Source organism: Panthera uncia, chromosome F2 (genome assembly GCF_023721935.1).
Source record: "Panthera uncia isolate 11264 chromosome F2, Puncia_PCG_1.0, whole genome shotgun sequence".
Classification (NCBI taxonomy): Eukaryota; Metazoa; Chordata; class Mammalia; order Carnivora; family Felidae; genus Panthera; species Panthera uncia.
Genome location: NC_064812.1, coordinates 2,962,596 through 2,977,336, shown reverse-complemented (window position 1 = coordinate 2,977,336; position 14,741 = coordinate 2,962,596). Strand labels below are relative to the sequence as shown.

Sequence of the window (14,741 nt, the reverse complement as noted above, 5' to 3'; positions counted from 1 at the left end):
GTGCAAGCGGGACCTGGGCCCAGATACTCGGCCGCAGGAGCGTCTCGGCCGGCCCGTCGCCCAGAGAGAGGGCGGCCACACAAGTGACACGACTTCGCGGGCCCACCAGAGGGAGGCTGACCACAGCAACGCAGGGAGCAGCACGGTCACACCCCGAACTCCAGCCCCCACATCCGCCCCGCTCTTCCTTACCTAGCGTGTCTGCTCTACGTAAACAGCAGACCTGCGTAAGAGCACGCAACATTCCCCTCGTCGTAACGGCTAACTCCGCTTTTCCCCCACACGCTCTAACAAGGCGCGTGATCCCGAAACCGTGCTGCGCCCATTTCTCCCGTAACAGGAGCACAGGCCCCTGCCTGGACAGTAAGTACCCCACAGTCCCCACTTCCCGGGCCCACCCATCGGGGCCCCACCCGGGTCCTCTGCTCCTGTCACCTCAATTTCTGTCATCTTTACAAATAAGCCAACTTTTTCCAACTCTAGTGCGATCTTTGACTTTCATTTCAAACAGACCTTGAACTGAAAACTCCTGTCTGCAAATAAGAGCAGCCACCAGCCCGCCTTGACGGATACCTGCTTCTTCATTTTCCTTCTTCCAACTATCTGTCCTCGCTGCTACAGATGCGTCAATGCCCAGTCCGTGGAGGTTTCACTTGGGCCCCTGATGTCCTGTGCTCCGTGTCCCTTTTACAGTATGCCTGGCTCCCTTCATCCTGTGACATCACAGTTCCTGCTGTGGCCTCGCAGACACAGGGCGGATACGGCTCACACCATCTGTTCCCAGTCACTGCAACAAGACGGGCTTCCGTGGTGACCCCAAGGACGTGCACAGGTGGCTTCTGTACCCTGTCACTAACGGCCAGGTGATTTATAATCCGGGACCTTCTCAGACTTCATGGCACTATCCACCATGGGCCAGACCTCTTCAGATCGTCATATCTACCTACCCGCTGGCTTTTCACCCCTCTAGCCCTAAGCCCACATTTCTCTTTCCTTTTCATTTAAAAAACCTGCATGTTTCCTGGAGCGCCTGGGTGGCTCAGCTGGTTAAGCATCCAACTTCGGCTCAGGTCACGATCTCGCGGTTCGTGAGTTTGAGCCCCGCGTCGGACACTGTGTCTGAAAAGCTCAGAGCCTGCTTCGGATTCTGTGTCTCCCTCTCTCTGCCCCTCCCCTGCTCACGCTCTGTCTCTTTATCTCCAAAATAAATAAACATTAAAAACATTAAAAAGCATGCAGGTTCCCTCAGAACTAGGTCCTCCACAAACAGAACCTCTTCCTGTGACCAGTATCCCTGGTGGCCCAGGACAGAAACCAGGAGAGCCCTGGGATCCCTCCTTAGCCTCCTTACCCAAGTCGACCAGCCAGCCAGGCACACAGACTCCAGCTCTGGCCACCGCCCTCCTGACTGCTGGGGCCGCTACGCCCACGACACCGCCTCGCTCCTTCTCAAGTGGACAGGGGGGATGCGAGGTGTCTTGGTTCTTTGCTTCTATTTTTAATTTTCATTAATAAAATTCCAATCCCGCAAATACAGAGCTCTGAATCACAAACCTCCTCGAACCACTGTCCCGCCTAAGAGGGCTCAGCAGCCGGCCGCCGATGTCAAGGACCAAGCCCTTGTGAAGAAGGACCCGCCCCCTCACAGTGAACTGAGGGTTTTCTAGCTGCTGTCTGATTGTTCCTGTTTGTGCGCCTTCACAAAGTCTCATCGCACCTGCCCACATTCCTTCTCCGAGACGGGGTGACCACACCTGCTGTGACACCACGTCAGACATCAAGTACCAGGCCCCCCACGCGTCCTCCAAGTACTGCTAGTTCGGCTTCTAGCACACTACTCCACGATCCTGCTTACTTGTCGGAGCCCAGCCTCTAGCCGCGAGCCTCCTGAGGGCAGACAGTTTGCATGATTCATCTCTGAGTCTCCAGCACTCGGCGGCCAATGGCTCGGCAGGTGCCTGGTGACGTCTGTTAAGTGAACTAACGAGTAAAAGCTAAACGGACAAAGGAACAACCAACCAAATAATCAAATAACCAAATAGGTAAAACTATTCCTGCTTTTCCTGAACCTCCACTCGAATTGAGGACAAGCCCAGTATCGTCTAAGACAAGATCCTCAGTGATTCCTCCGATTCTGGTCACCTGTATTTTAAGCACCAAGAGTCTGGAAGGCTGAAGAATGTGGCAATTGTAAACAAAAATCGAAACCATAGTGAATGTTAGTTGCTCTCTTTTTAGGTTATTAATGGCATCACGGCTTCTACGCCGTCTACTAAACGTCAGGAAAAATTCTACCTAAAATAATTCTGCCTGCTAAGACATCCTAGCTGATCTCAACTCTTTCACTCGTCTCCAACCAACTGCTGTTCACCCTACCCTGTCGGTTAAGGGGCACAACATATGTATAGATGGTGTTCAGATAAACACAGGCAGAGCACTTGGGAAGTGTCCTCTGTGCTGCACGCGGTCACGGACCCCAGGCGGACACACCGCATTCAGAAATCAGGCCGTGAACTGGCTCTCAGAGCCTCAAACAGGACAGACGGCCCAGGTGGTACTCATTCAGCCCTCACAGCCTGGCAGAAAGGAGGCTCATGTTAATTATAAAAAATAACCATCGCATCTACTACAACCAGTTATTACCTCAAATGGTTGTACCTGCTCTGTAACTAAGTCCCAAAAATGTTTATTTTCTACTTTTATATGTAAATGACCACCTCCCCTGCAAAATCTTGCTGTCAAAATGGCAGGGGTCCTCCCCTGTGTGGCAGGGGTCGGGCTCCAAGAGAGTCCAAGCAACATGCGGAGTCAGTTCAAGTTGCTATCACAGCAGGGTAGTGACGGACAACCTTTTACTTTATTTTGCCACGTCTCCCAAATACCACAAGGAGTTAGTTCAGTAATAACAGAGCCAGAAAAAGTTAGTGTTGGCCACACGTGGCACCACTGCTAATCAAGCTAACAGCGGCCTTTACCGGGACATAATAAACATCAACTCTCTTTTGCCGCACTAATTATCAAAAAGATGAAGAACAGAATTCCAGCCTCCCCAGACACAGGCTCCAGCATGGCTCACATGCATTTAATACAAACTAATACAACAGTCTAAGACATAAGTTAACTCCATTATCAGAAAATTTTCCAGTTATTCTAAATATTCTGATACATGAGCAAAAAGGAACTCACACATCTCACTGTTTTGGAAAAATCCCTTTGTAAATGTATCTGGAGAACATAAATAAAGGCTGAATCGGTAATTCTGAATTCGAAGCGAACTACAAGTGAAACTTCACCCCAGTGTGATTCAATCTACAGAGATACAATGGCCTGACGACATCTGTCAAAAAATTAAACTGTCAGTTCACACAATTGCTGTTATGAAGAATGCTTTCCTTAGAAAAACTTTCCTTCTTCCAGATCTAATGGTTTTAGAAGCAGTAGTATTTCAGGTTCTGAAGTGAACTTGAAGTAAACAGCAAGCCCGGGGTCTGAAGGTGCTCGCGGCACGGGGTACTCACTCTAACACCTCATAGTTGGACTTCTTCTCTAGCGCGTTGCCTCGCATCTCCCAATACGAGCGCCTAAAATGGGGAAGACACACATTTACACACAAATGAGGAATTACTACGAGGAATCTCCATGTTGCTAAACAGTAACCACTTTGTGGCTCAGCCGCAAATGCCCGGATAAACTATGTGATAGAGACCGGATCTGACCTCCAGCATCATTCCCGTGCCCCAGTGAGGCCGAGGTCAGTTAACACAGACTTCGTCCCTATTGGACAATCTGACTTTCTCTTCTGACGTGAAGCAGGTTGGACTCTTGGTAAAGAGGAGACACGAGAGTCCAGGTCCGCTGCCTGCTGTCCTCGTCCCTTCTCCAGAGACTGCACCTACGAGCAAGACAGCTAAGGGACAGCGGACTCCTGCTGCGGCCAGGCGAGCGTCACGCCCGCTGCTGCAGACGCAAGTGGGCCACGAAGGCCAACCGCACGGGCAGTAACGGGACAGATACTCTGGCGGGACAGAGGGGCCGGGCTCCTCTTGGGTAAGTGCCGTCCACCACTCTGAATGTTCACAGTCTGAATTCTACCTTCTTACCCCAAACTGCACGTTCAAGCAGTTTCGGGTCTTGCTGGAACCAAGTCCTGTCTCTACAAAACCTGCCCTGAGTTGGGGGGCGGGGGGGTTCCCTCGACACAAAAGCATAAGCCCCGGCTGGAGCTGCTGTGGGAGACGCTTTGGGAGACATGGACACTGCACATCCCCTCAAGTAATTTCATAGAACAAGACTCTGTTTCAAACCTGTCTGTAATAATAGAAATACTGGCTTTGTTTTTTAAATTGGCTTCTCTTTGGCCTATTTAAGATGGAAAGTACTAGATTGAGACGAAAAATTAAAAAGGGCCCCAACTGGGTCACATAATTTGTTCTCTTGCTTTCTGTCCATGGCGGGGGGTGGGGGGGGGGTTGAAGGAAGGGTGGTTAGTGGAGTGGCTAATCTGTCAAGCTTTTTCTTCAGCATCGTATTTCATAATAAAGCCACTGGTACCGAGCAGGACGCAGAGGAGACGGATAAACGTGCCGTGGGAGGCCAGAGTGGGAGGCCAGAGTGGGAGGGAGGGAGAGAGCTGTGTAGAAGCCGGAGCGGTACCTGGACCGCTCACGTGCAAGCTGACGCCTCCTGAGCCCTGCTGCAGACAACACACGGCACGACCGTGTAGTAAGAAAAGCGTGCCCAAGGACACCTCTAAGTAACACCGGGAAGGGCCGGGAGTGGAGCAGGAGCGTGGACACTAGTGACGGACGGCCTCTGTCACTCGGATATACGGTTACAGTCGAAGACACATTTTCAGGAGGAGTTGAGAGCCACGCTTAACCATCTTGGGGTCCTCGTAGAAAATGTTATCTAACAGCCTTACGCAATATAAAAAATGGTGATGGAGGGGGAATTATCACTGTTTTGGGGACATGTGATTAAATTGTGGCTAGTTTAACCAACTCATCTTAAACTAGCAGCCCAGAGGAAATTTTAATTGAAAGCATACCTGAAAACCGTAAAATATTCTTTTATTCAAATCTTAAAATGGTAGCATAGGAGATAACGTATGACAAATGGTGACACACGTTCTCAGAAATAAGAAACATATTCTCAGATTTCCGCTTCCCTTAAACCTGCAACACGGTGGCCACTGGCCATATGTGGCTCTTTATGTCTCAATTTACGTGATGTGCACTCGCACACGGCACCACTCAGCACCCACTGGCTAGCGGCTGGCAACTGGGACATCGCACACCTGTCACCACAGGAAATCACTGCGGTGCGCTCTCACACCTGCTCACCCGTGTGCAATGGTACGAATCACGCCATTCTAATTACAATGAAACATCTCTTTAAAAGACCCGAAGATTCCTGAAATAAGCAGACAACCTAATTCAAAATCTCAGATTTTAGTCGGTATTTGATTAATAATCTTTATGAGAAAAATGGAGATAGCTGGATAATTTCCAAAACTAACGAAGATGATGAGCAAAGCCCTCCATGCACAGTTGCCACCTTACCGTATTTCTAGGCAGCCCAGCTTCAAAGCGATGTCCTGGTCCACCCGGTCAGCTATCTCCGACATGTAGTCACTTTTCACCTGCAGTGGGAAGGGATCGGGGAAACAAGGCCGTTTTAAAGAGCACGCCGCAGAGGTACTCGCTCCGTGACTGTCTTTTAGATCTTGTAGATCCGTGATCTGTCTTGTAGAGTGCCTTTTAGGTCCTTTACACCCACTGTGTCAATAATCACGGTAGAGGCTGGATATGAAAATGAGTAATGCCAAAAAGTGGTTAAAGAAATAAAACGGGCTCTTACTAAGAACCCATATACTCCACGAGCACTTCAACTTAAGAAGCAACTCACATCATTTGAACGAAAACCAGAAGGGATCTCCATTTCCCCGCAAACTTGCAGTGGATGTATTTCCTGAACTCAAACTACGGTCCCAGCAGCATTCTTTGGACCCAAATGGCAAGGACAAAAAATTCACATATTTCTTTTTTTTTTTTTTTTTTAACGTTTGTTTATTTTTGACAGAGCCTGAGCAGGGGAGGGGCAGAGAGGGAGGGAGACACAGAATCTGAAGAGGCTCCAGGCTCCAAGCTGTCAGCACAGAGCCCGACACGGGGCTCGAACCCACAAGCCGTGAGATCATGACCTGAGCCGAAGTCGGACGCTCAACCGACTGAGCCACCCAGGTGCCCCAGAAAATGCACATGTTTCAAAATCCATTTAGCCCCGCGACTGACAGGCCTCCACCTCGCTACCATGTGTAAGTGACTAATCCACAAAGTCTTAACGTGTGGAAAATCTACGACAAGGAGCAGAATCTAAAAACAATTCCACAGGCACCTTCTGCGTAATGATTACGCTCAACTAAAGTAACTGAGGGACTGACGGCAGCTCTGAGAGCACCTGTCAGTGTGAAGACACCTCCCAAGACAAAATATGTAAAATCTCCTCATAGATTAGCATTAAGAGATCGACACCTGCAACCGACTCGGTGATGGGGAGCACTATTCTGAGCCTCGGTTAGTGAGGTGTTACCACGCCCCTAAAAGGAACTGCATTATTCTCATTAGCAGGCCTGTATTACAAAAAACTGCACTCGATTATTATGAACTTGGCCCAGGCAGACTTCTGTGGAAATCCATCTCGTGTCTTATTAGAGAAGTATTTCCAAAAGCCTTGGTTTTGCCTCTTGGCTCAACGCTAAAATATTTACACTTGGGCCCTCTACAGATAAAGTGTGTTGACCTTGGCCCTTGAAACAGATTCCAAAGATCCTGCTCTTCAACTATTACCTCCTAGCCTGTCGGTTCACCCGCTCAAAGGATTTCTACACCCCGGTTCGTCACTCTGTCTCCTCTGCATTAGAGATTTTGTCATCACGACTTTCCCTCACAAAGAACCTCAACTTCTCGGTCTGTCATCAACCCTTTATTCTGCCTGCCTGGCAAAACCGACACGTAGGAACCAACCACCGCGTCCTTGTCCGTGCCTACTGCTGACCAACAGGAGAAACCACACGACAGCGTACGCTCGGCCTCAGTCCAGGACGGCGAACCTCGCACGGGGAGCGGAGACTGCCCGGGAGCTCGGCAGCGTCTGCCTAGGAAGTGCGTTGACACACGGATTCCCACTTCCTCCAGCCGATTCGCCACAGTCTTTCTTACAGGGAAGAGAAGAGTCTTCGGACGGGAACATCCTCGTCAGTGTACTGAGACTCTAGAACCCGGTGTGAACGGTGCTCACCTACTCACTCCTCTCTCGCAGGGGAGGAGCGACGGCCACTCGCCCAGCAGTGGCCAGCCATCTGGCACTTCTGATCTGAACACCGTTTCCTCTCAAAACCTCTGCCTCATGTTCTGCACTAGCACCTAGAGCGAGCTGGTCAATAATATCTCCTGACGAGTGAGCGGGCAAATGAATCAATTAATAAAGGGCTCAAGGTGGGGTTTGGGTACCTCCGTGTGTAAATACTATTTTCCGTGTAAGGAAGCGACAGTAACTTCTATAGTTGGCAGTGGTGGGCGCTGAAGACTGAGTCAGTGGGACTGATCTACTCAGTCCACGAAATGAAGTAAAAAGTTTTAATTCTACAATCACTTTGTTTCTACTTCAATTGGTCCTTTCTCCTACATAAAAAAAAAAAAAAAAAAAAAAAAAAAAAAACCCACAAAAAAACCCCAAATTTAAAAACTAAGTTTTTGCGTCAGAAGTAGGTTTATCATTGAACAAGAAATAAAGGCACAAGAGATAAATCCAGACATGTGTTTACAGGAGTGAGAGAAATAGCACGGTTGTTCTGACTGAAACTGTTGATCTCGGTTTATGGTCTGGTGTGGACTTCAAAGAAACCACAGCAGAGCATCGGTAACATGAGGAGTAAAAGTCGTCATAACAAACTTATCTTAAAGCTTAACAATTTCTAAACAGTTTTCACAGGTGGAAAAATACAACACGTGCTTTATTTCATTCGTCAAAACCAAATTCACGTTAGTTGCAGAAACGCAAAAAGGGAAAATCCTAATTGAACAATCTCTGTAGAAGATCCCTCTCTGAACATGACTTAAAAGCTCTGAGAGCTGTTTTCCTCGAGACACAGTCTACTGCCCTTGGCTCTCGGAGCTGTGTGCCCCTGGCCTGGGGTGACTGATGTGTCCTGCAGAGTGACCCGCGTGAACAGGCCATCGCAACAGACCCTCAGCTCCCCGCAGCCTTACCACAAGCCCTGTGGCCGCCTCCCTCTGTGGGAGCACTGACAGAGAGCCCACTAACGCTCCCTGAGGGTCCCTCCAGACATGGTGTCCTCTGGAACCACCGAGCATGCTCGCATCCTGATTTTACTTCTGGACTCTGGGTTATATACACTCAGTGTTCATTTCTAAGACATTTCCTAACTACCTTTCACCTCCTACTAACTCCCAGTGGAATTCATGGCTTTCGTTTGTGATACGGATGTCCTTTACTGAGCATGTAGGTGTGTGTATGAGTACAAACTTGCTTCCAGTAAATGCACGGGGCACGCTGGCAGGCCGACTTCTGTGTGATGCCTTACGACACCCTTGTGGTAGCATCGTCGTGAGTGGGGCACCACCATCACCCCGTGCGAAGTCTCGGCACGAGCCTAACAAGAAAGGTGGTAACAGCAGAGCTCCCTATGATTCGAGGGGCACTTACCAGGGCCCAGGTACTGAGCCAGGTGCTCCACACGTTTCTTCTTGGTTTTTTTTAATGTTTATTTATTTTGAGAGAGACAGACAGAGCACGCGTGCACTCAAGGGAGGGGCAGAGAAAGAGGGAGAGAGAGGGAGAGAGAGGGAGAGAGAGGGAGAGAGAGGGAGAGAGAGGGAGAGAGAGGGAGAGAGATAATCCCAAGCAGGCTCCGCACTGTCAGCGCAGAGCCCAACACAGGGCTCGAACCCAGGAACCGTAGGATTGTGACCTGAGCTGAAACCAAGAGTCAGATGCTTAACCGACAGCCACCCAGGCACCCATCACATGTCACTTACAATCTTTATGGTAACTCTTCAAGGTCAATAGTCCCACTTTACACATAAAGGTCAGAAAACTTAATTTACCCAAGGTCACACAGCAAGTGTTCTAAGAGTGAGGATTCACACACCAGACCTGCCAACCCCTGTAAGTCAGGCTTCAGCGTGTGCACACACCGTCTCCGAGCTCTGTCACGGGGAAGGAGACCAGGGGCAGGTGGGGAACACAGCCCCACCCCGTCAGCCTGTTGCCTGCAGGGGCCTATGTAGCGGCTTCCCGCATACCGCCTGCTTCTCCTGACCACTGTCGTCGTGCTGATCTCAAGTCCAGCACATCCGCAAGAGTCTTCAAAGAAAAGACCCCTGAAAACTGGTGTTTGGCTTTTTAAATTAATCTGTGTACATGACAACGTCAATTTCCTGCTCCAAGAGATAGGGTGCATTTGGACTCCCTTCTGTGGCAAGAACCGTATTTATAGCCGTGAGTTTTTTCAAACAACCCAAGTTCTGTACATCGTCCTAGCGAGTGACTGAGCTTGAGGGTCGTTCTGGGGACTCCACGACCAGGGTCTTCCTACCAATGTGGGGTCTGTCAAAGGCCCCACGGTGGACTGAAGGCAAATTTCCAGTGCCCTCGCACTTCTAAAGTCTTTCATACAGAAGGGTGATCAAGAATGTGGGCTGACCAGTATAAATATGCAGGTTTACCTACGCCCTCAATAACATGAGTGCTTCTTGAATCAATAAAAACATATGGGAGTGGACAAAGGGAGGAATGTACATTACTAAATCTATTAAATAAGTACAGAAAATATACCGTCTAATAAGTCACGTTAGACTTACATTTATTTTGCCTTCTTTCTGGAAAAGGACAGCTGATCATTCTCGAGTTGAAAATGTCAGGTATTAAACTAGAATCTCCCTCTTGGAGCTGCTATCTCCAGATGTTTAACTTACAGAAAGCTTTACAGCCAAGAAAATACAGATAGAGAAATCAGTTTGTGATAACACAATTATCTGAATAAAAAGTAGTAAAAACAAAATGGGAGTACAAGGAACAGGCAGGCTGAGCCTCACGTGTCTCCACAGCCAAGTCCAGACTCTGTGCCACGGAGTTCAGTTACAGCCCTGCCCTTTGGATCTTCTCTCAGGTTCCTGCTGGTGCTCCTTTTGCCACAGAAGTCACCATTATGTCACAGTGTTTTTAGGACAAAATGGATGGATATACAGTTGACACAGGAACACGTGTTTGAACCACCCAGATCCACCTACATGTGGATTTTTGGGTAAATACATTAAGTACTGTAAATATATTTTCTCTTATTTTCTGAATATCACTTTTTGTCTCTAACTTAGCTTACTTTTCTGTAAGAACATCGTATATAATACAAATAGAACGTACAAAATACACGTTAACTGTTCCTATTATCTGTAAAGCTTCATTCTGATCAACACTAGGCTACTAATAGTTAAGTTATGGGGGAGTCAGAAGTTGTACATGCATTTACGACTGTGCAGGGGGTCAGCGCCCCTCACCTCTGCCTTGTTCAAGGGTCAACTGTACTCGTTTTTTTTTTTTTTAATGTTTGTTTATTTTTGAGAGAGACAGAGACAGAATGCGAGTGGGTTAGGGGCAGAGAGAGAGGGAGACACAGAATCCGAAGCAGGCTCCAGGCTCTGAGCTGTCGGCACAGAGACCGATGCGGGGCTCGAACTCATGAGCCATGAGATCATGACCTGAGGTGAAGCCAGATGCTCAACCGGCTGAACCACCCAGGCACCCCTGTACTCGTTTTAATCTTAAGCTATCTTTAAGAGAAAAAAATGACAGCCCCATGTCTGACCGATGCATCTTAAGCACTGAAAATCTCACCAGTGCCAAAAATTTCACCAGTGCCAAACGATTTCTATACAAGTTCTGCATCAATACAGATTTAGTCAATATGACAATTTCTTGACTAAACATGGACATGGTTCTTTCAACTAATAGCCACTACTATCTGCAAAACGGTGCCAATCAAATACACCTTTAACAAATGAAATTTCAGAGTGATAAAGAATAAAAGGTTATATGGCAAAGGACAAATTTGTATCAGGGTAAGACACACTTCCCTTGGTTTATAATGAGACGTTAGCTTTCGCATCAAAACTTACTTTCATAAACTTCTGCTCTACAGTGAATAGGGTTATAACAAGATTCTAGTTTATTTCTAGAGTGTGCTGATTAATAGCTTTCAAACTATTCTAAAATAGGTCAAAAACACTTAAGTGAATCACTTGTAGTATCTCAGGGTGGTAGTCACGTTTAGGACATCTTTAAACAAAACGGCATCTGCAAAATAATCCCCGACTAGTAACCCAACACTCAGCACAGTGCACCGACATGCTTCCTTCATGACACCATGCAAAATAAGGGGTATAGAGAACAGTTGGGCATAGATGGAATTTCAAAATAAGGAGTTAAATTAAATTAAAATAGATTATTATAAGTGTTCTCTCTTTCATGGAATTGAAATGGTGGTAGAGAGGAACTGAACATAATACTTTTGTATCTACCTTGATAAAAGAGCCAAAATAATAAAAATACTTATTCTTCTACAATAGAAATAACAACAGGTAACACTCAGAAGTGTTCACTAATCCCCAAGCTAGATCCTACAGATTCCCACATGGGAAATTCAGCAAAATAATAGCTCATAAGAAACACACAAGGAAACGTATCACTGAGTAAGAGTCAGTGTCAGCCACCACCGACAGAACAGATGCAAAGCCTAAGAAGTTCAGATTCAGAAGAGACATTAACTCTACGTGAAATAAAAAAGAAATAAAAGGCAGAAAAATCAGAAAATAGTAAGGGCCATAGTGGATGGCCTGGCAGATTTTCTTACGGGGGAAGGAACACAAAACTTTAATAAAAACTCAGCAAATGCATTACACATCCCAGTGTTTGTGGGGGAGAAGAGCTGGTGTTCTGACAGATTGATCCGAATCACAGATTCCCGGGGGGCAAAGAGCCGAAACGGGAGAAGGAAGTGGCTGCACAGGGAGTGTAGCCTGAGAGGTTCTAACATAGTCCCGCAGGGAGAACGCAGGCGGAGTAACAAAGAAGGGAGAAAAGGCAAGGTCTGAGTGGTTATCAAAAGGCATTTCAAGAACTGATAAAAAGACACGAGCCCACAGGTAGAGGGTGCACATCACAGATCAAGCAGGAAAAAAATGACTGGAAATCCACACCTAGTCTGTAATAAAACTGCGAAACACAGAAGACAGAGAAAAGGTCTCAAAGCTGCCCAGAGAGAAAGGACAGATCACATTCAAAGAAAGACAGGATGAGAGTCAACCTCTCAACAGCAGTAATAAACATCAAAGCTCTGTGAGAGAGCACTTCCTGCCCTGCCCTGTACCCAGCAACACGTCTGTTCAAGCAAGAAAAAGACTATGAGCCACACAGGAGGTCTGAACGACACTGTTAACAACCTTGAATTCATGGGTTTTCATCACACTCGGTGCTCAACAATCCAAGAGGCATTCTCCTCAAGCAAAACCGGAATCTTGACAAAATCTCAGCCTGTGCCGGGTGATGAAACAAGTCAAAACAGAGTCTGAACGACTAGACAACTAGTATCAAATGAACCCTCCAACCACAATTCAGAATTATTTGAGAAATGAACCAAATGGAATACATTTTTAAATCGCCTTATGATCATATATATTTCTACCAAGACAGTGGACCGAATGTTTCGAACAGTCTGCTCACTGAAAACAACTAAAAATGCTGAATAAAACATTTTTTAAACATCTTCTGGAAGGCTTCTATGGCTGGGTGACAAACAAACAAAACCACACCAAAGTCCTGGTCCGGCCGATGCTGGGATGCAGAGAGGGCAGGGAGATGTCAGGTCAGCTGTTACCCTAGGCCGGAACCACACACACACACACACACACACACACACACACACACACACACACAAACTGTACAGTGTCACAACCAGCAAAGAAAAGCAAGCCAAAGGACAATGGACACCCAGGACCACAGTTACCTGCATGGAGTAGAGGAGCAGGGGTGGGGGGATGTGACAGGGACACAGACCGGGAAACATCAGCTGTGCTCTTTTCTCTTGGGGAGTAGGATCACAGGTACTCATTTTTTTTTACTAAGCATCATAACTTACAAAGGATACATGTATCAGATGTTACCGAGCTAAACAATTAAAAAGAATCGGGGCACCTGGGGGGGGGGGCTCAGTCGGTTGAGCATCTTACACTTGATTTCAACTCAGGTCATGATCTTGCGGTTTGTGAGATCGAGTCCCACGTTGGGCTCTGCACTGAGCGTGCAGCCTGCTGGGGATTCTCTCTCCCCTTCTCTCTGCTCGCACTCTCTCTCAAAATAAATAAACATTTAAAAAAAAAAAGAAAGAATCAGGGCGCCTGGATGGCTCAGTTGGTTGAGCATCCAACTTCAGTGATCAAGTCATGATCTCACAGTTCATGAGTTCAAGCCCTGTGACAGGCTCTGTGCTGACATCTCGGGGCCTGGAGCCTGCTTTCAATTCTCTGTCTCCCTCTCTCTTCCCCTCCCTCGCTCCCTCCCTCTCTCTCTCTCTCAAAAACAAACAAACATTTTTAAAAATTAAAAAAAAAAAGAATCAATGTTATCAAATTCTGAACCCCTTAAATGGGTCCTTAAAATGGACTCATTTAGCTTGGAACTCAGTGAAAATATAAGTATGCACATATGTATACATCTTATTTATTTGAATCAAGTATTAAAGATTTTAGAAGTTACAGAATGGGTGTCATTTGGCTCTGAGGCCTGTATAAGATAATTTATCTCAGAACTCAGTGACAATTTCCACACTCAAGTTCTTACAAAATATTTCAATTCCATTCTCAGTTGAATAGACCTTGGCTATAAATAGCTGAAGGGCCAAGATTGCATTCACTGTGTGTGTGCAGGCGCGTGCACGATTAAGCAGGAGAACGTTCTGAATTCCTAACTGATTTTGCAACAGCGGAACGAAGGCTGCTCCCAAGGTGGGTGCTGCCCGCGCAGGAGAACACGCGGATTACCTGGAACAGCCCCGGAATGTCCACACGCGCAACAGGACAGATGCTGCACTCGAAGTGACCACAGGAAGTCAAATGAATAGACAAGTACTTACTGAAGCAGCAGGGCAAAAATCATACTATTTCCAAAACAAATGGAAGTACAAATACATCCATTTTTTCCCATGAGTGGATAACATTACATGTTTTACGTATTTTACGCACAGCCTGCGCTACGCGCCAGCATTTGACAGGCGAGCCTCCCCCTCCGTGAGCAGAGCTGTGCTTCCCTCCTCAGGGTGGATGCGAACATTGGAAACCCGGAGGAGTGTATTAACCAAGCTTTTCCCGACAGACCTCTGCCACGGTTCCACTTTCCGTCTTGTTACTGCCACGCTCCAAGGAGCGTCCTGTACCTACACGTGTGTGAATCTCACCTCTTTAGAATAAGCCCCTGGAAGGAGAATTATTGGTTTGAATATCAAATTGCCAGTATTCGACTGTTTTTACTTATAAAGCTGCCAGCGGTGCCACATCCCAACCGGAAGGACAAGGCCATGCTCGTGGCCCCTCCCGTACCTGCCGATCAGGAGCTGTGACAACTAACAGCATTCCCCTCCGCCCCTCTGTCCTCCTCCCCTGTAGTCTGAG

The 14,741-nt window shown here is 47.2% G+C and overlaps 1 protein-coding gene across 10 annotated transcripts in view; it reads right to left on the bottom strand.

The window, feature by feature from the left end:
- Positions 1-14,741, bottom strand: part of PTK2 (protein tyrosine kinase 2) — a 232,473-nt gene that overhangs the window by 128,555 nt on the left and 89,177 nt on the right. For 8 of the 10 annotated variants that reach the window (XM_049633432.1, XM_049633430.1, XM_049633442.1 and 5 more), the window contains 2 exons: positions 5,562-5,641; positions 3,519-3,581 (listed from right to left, as the gene is read on the bottom strand). In XM_049633432.1, the coding sequence (XP_049489389.1) occupies positions 3,519-3,581; positions 5,562-5,641 (143 nt within the window). The other 2 variants (XM_049633437.1, XM_049633436.1) reach the window with 2 other exon arrangements.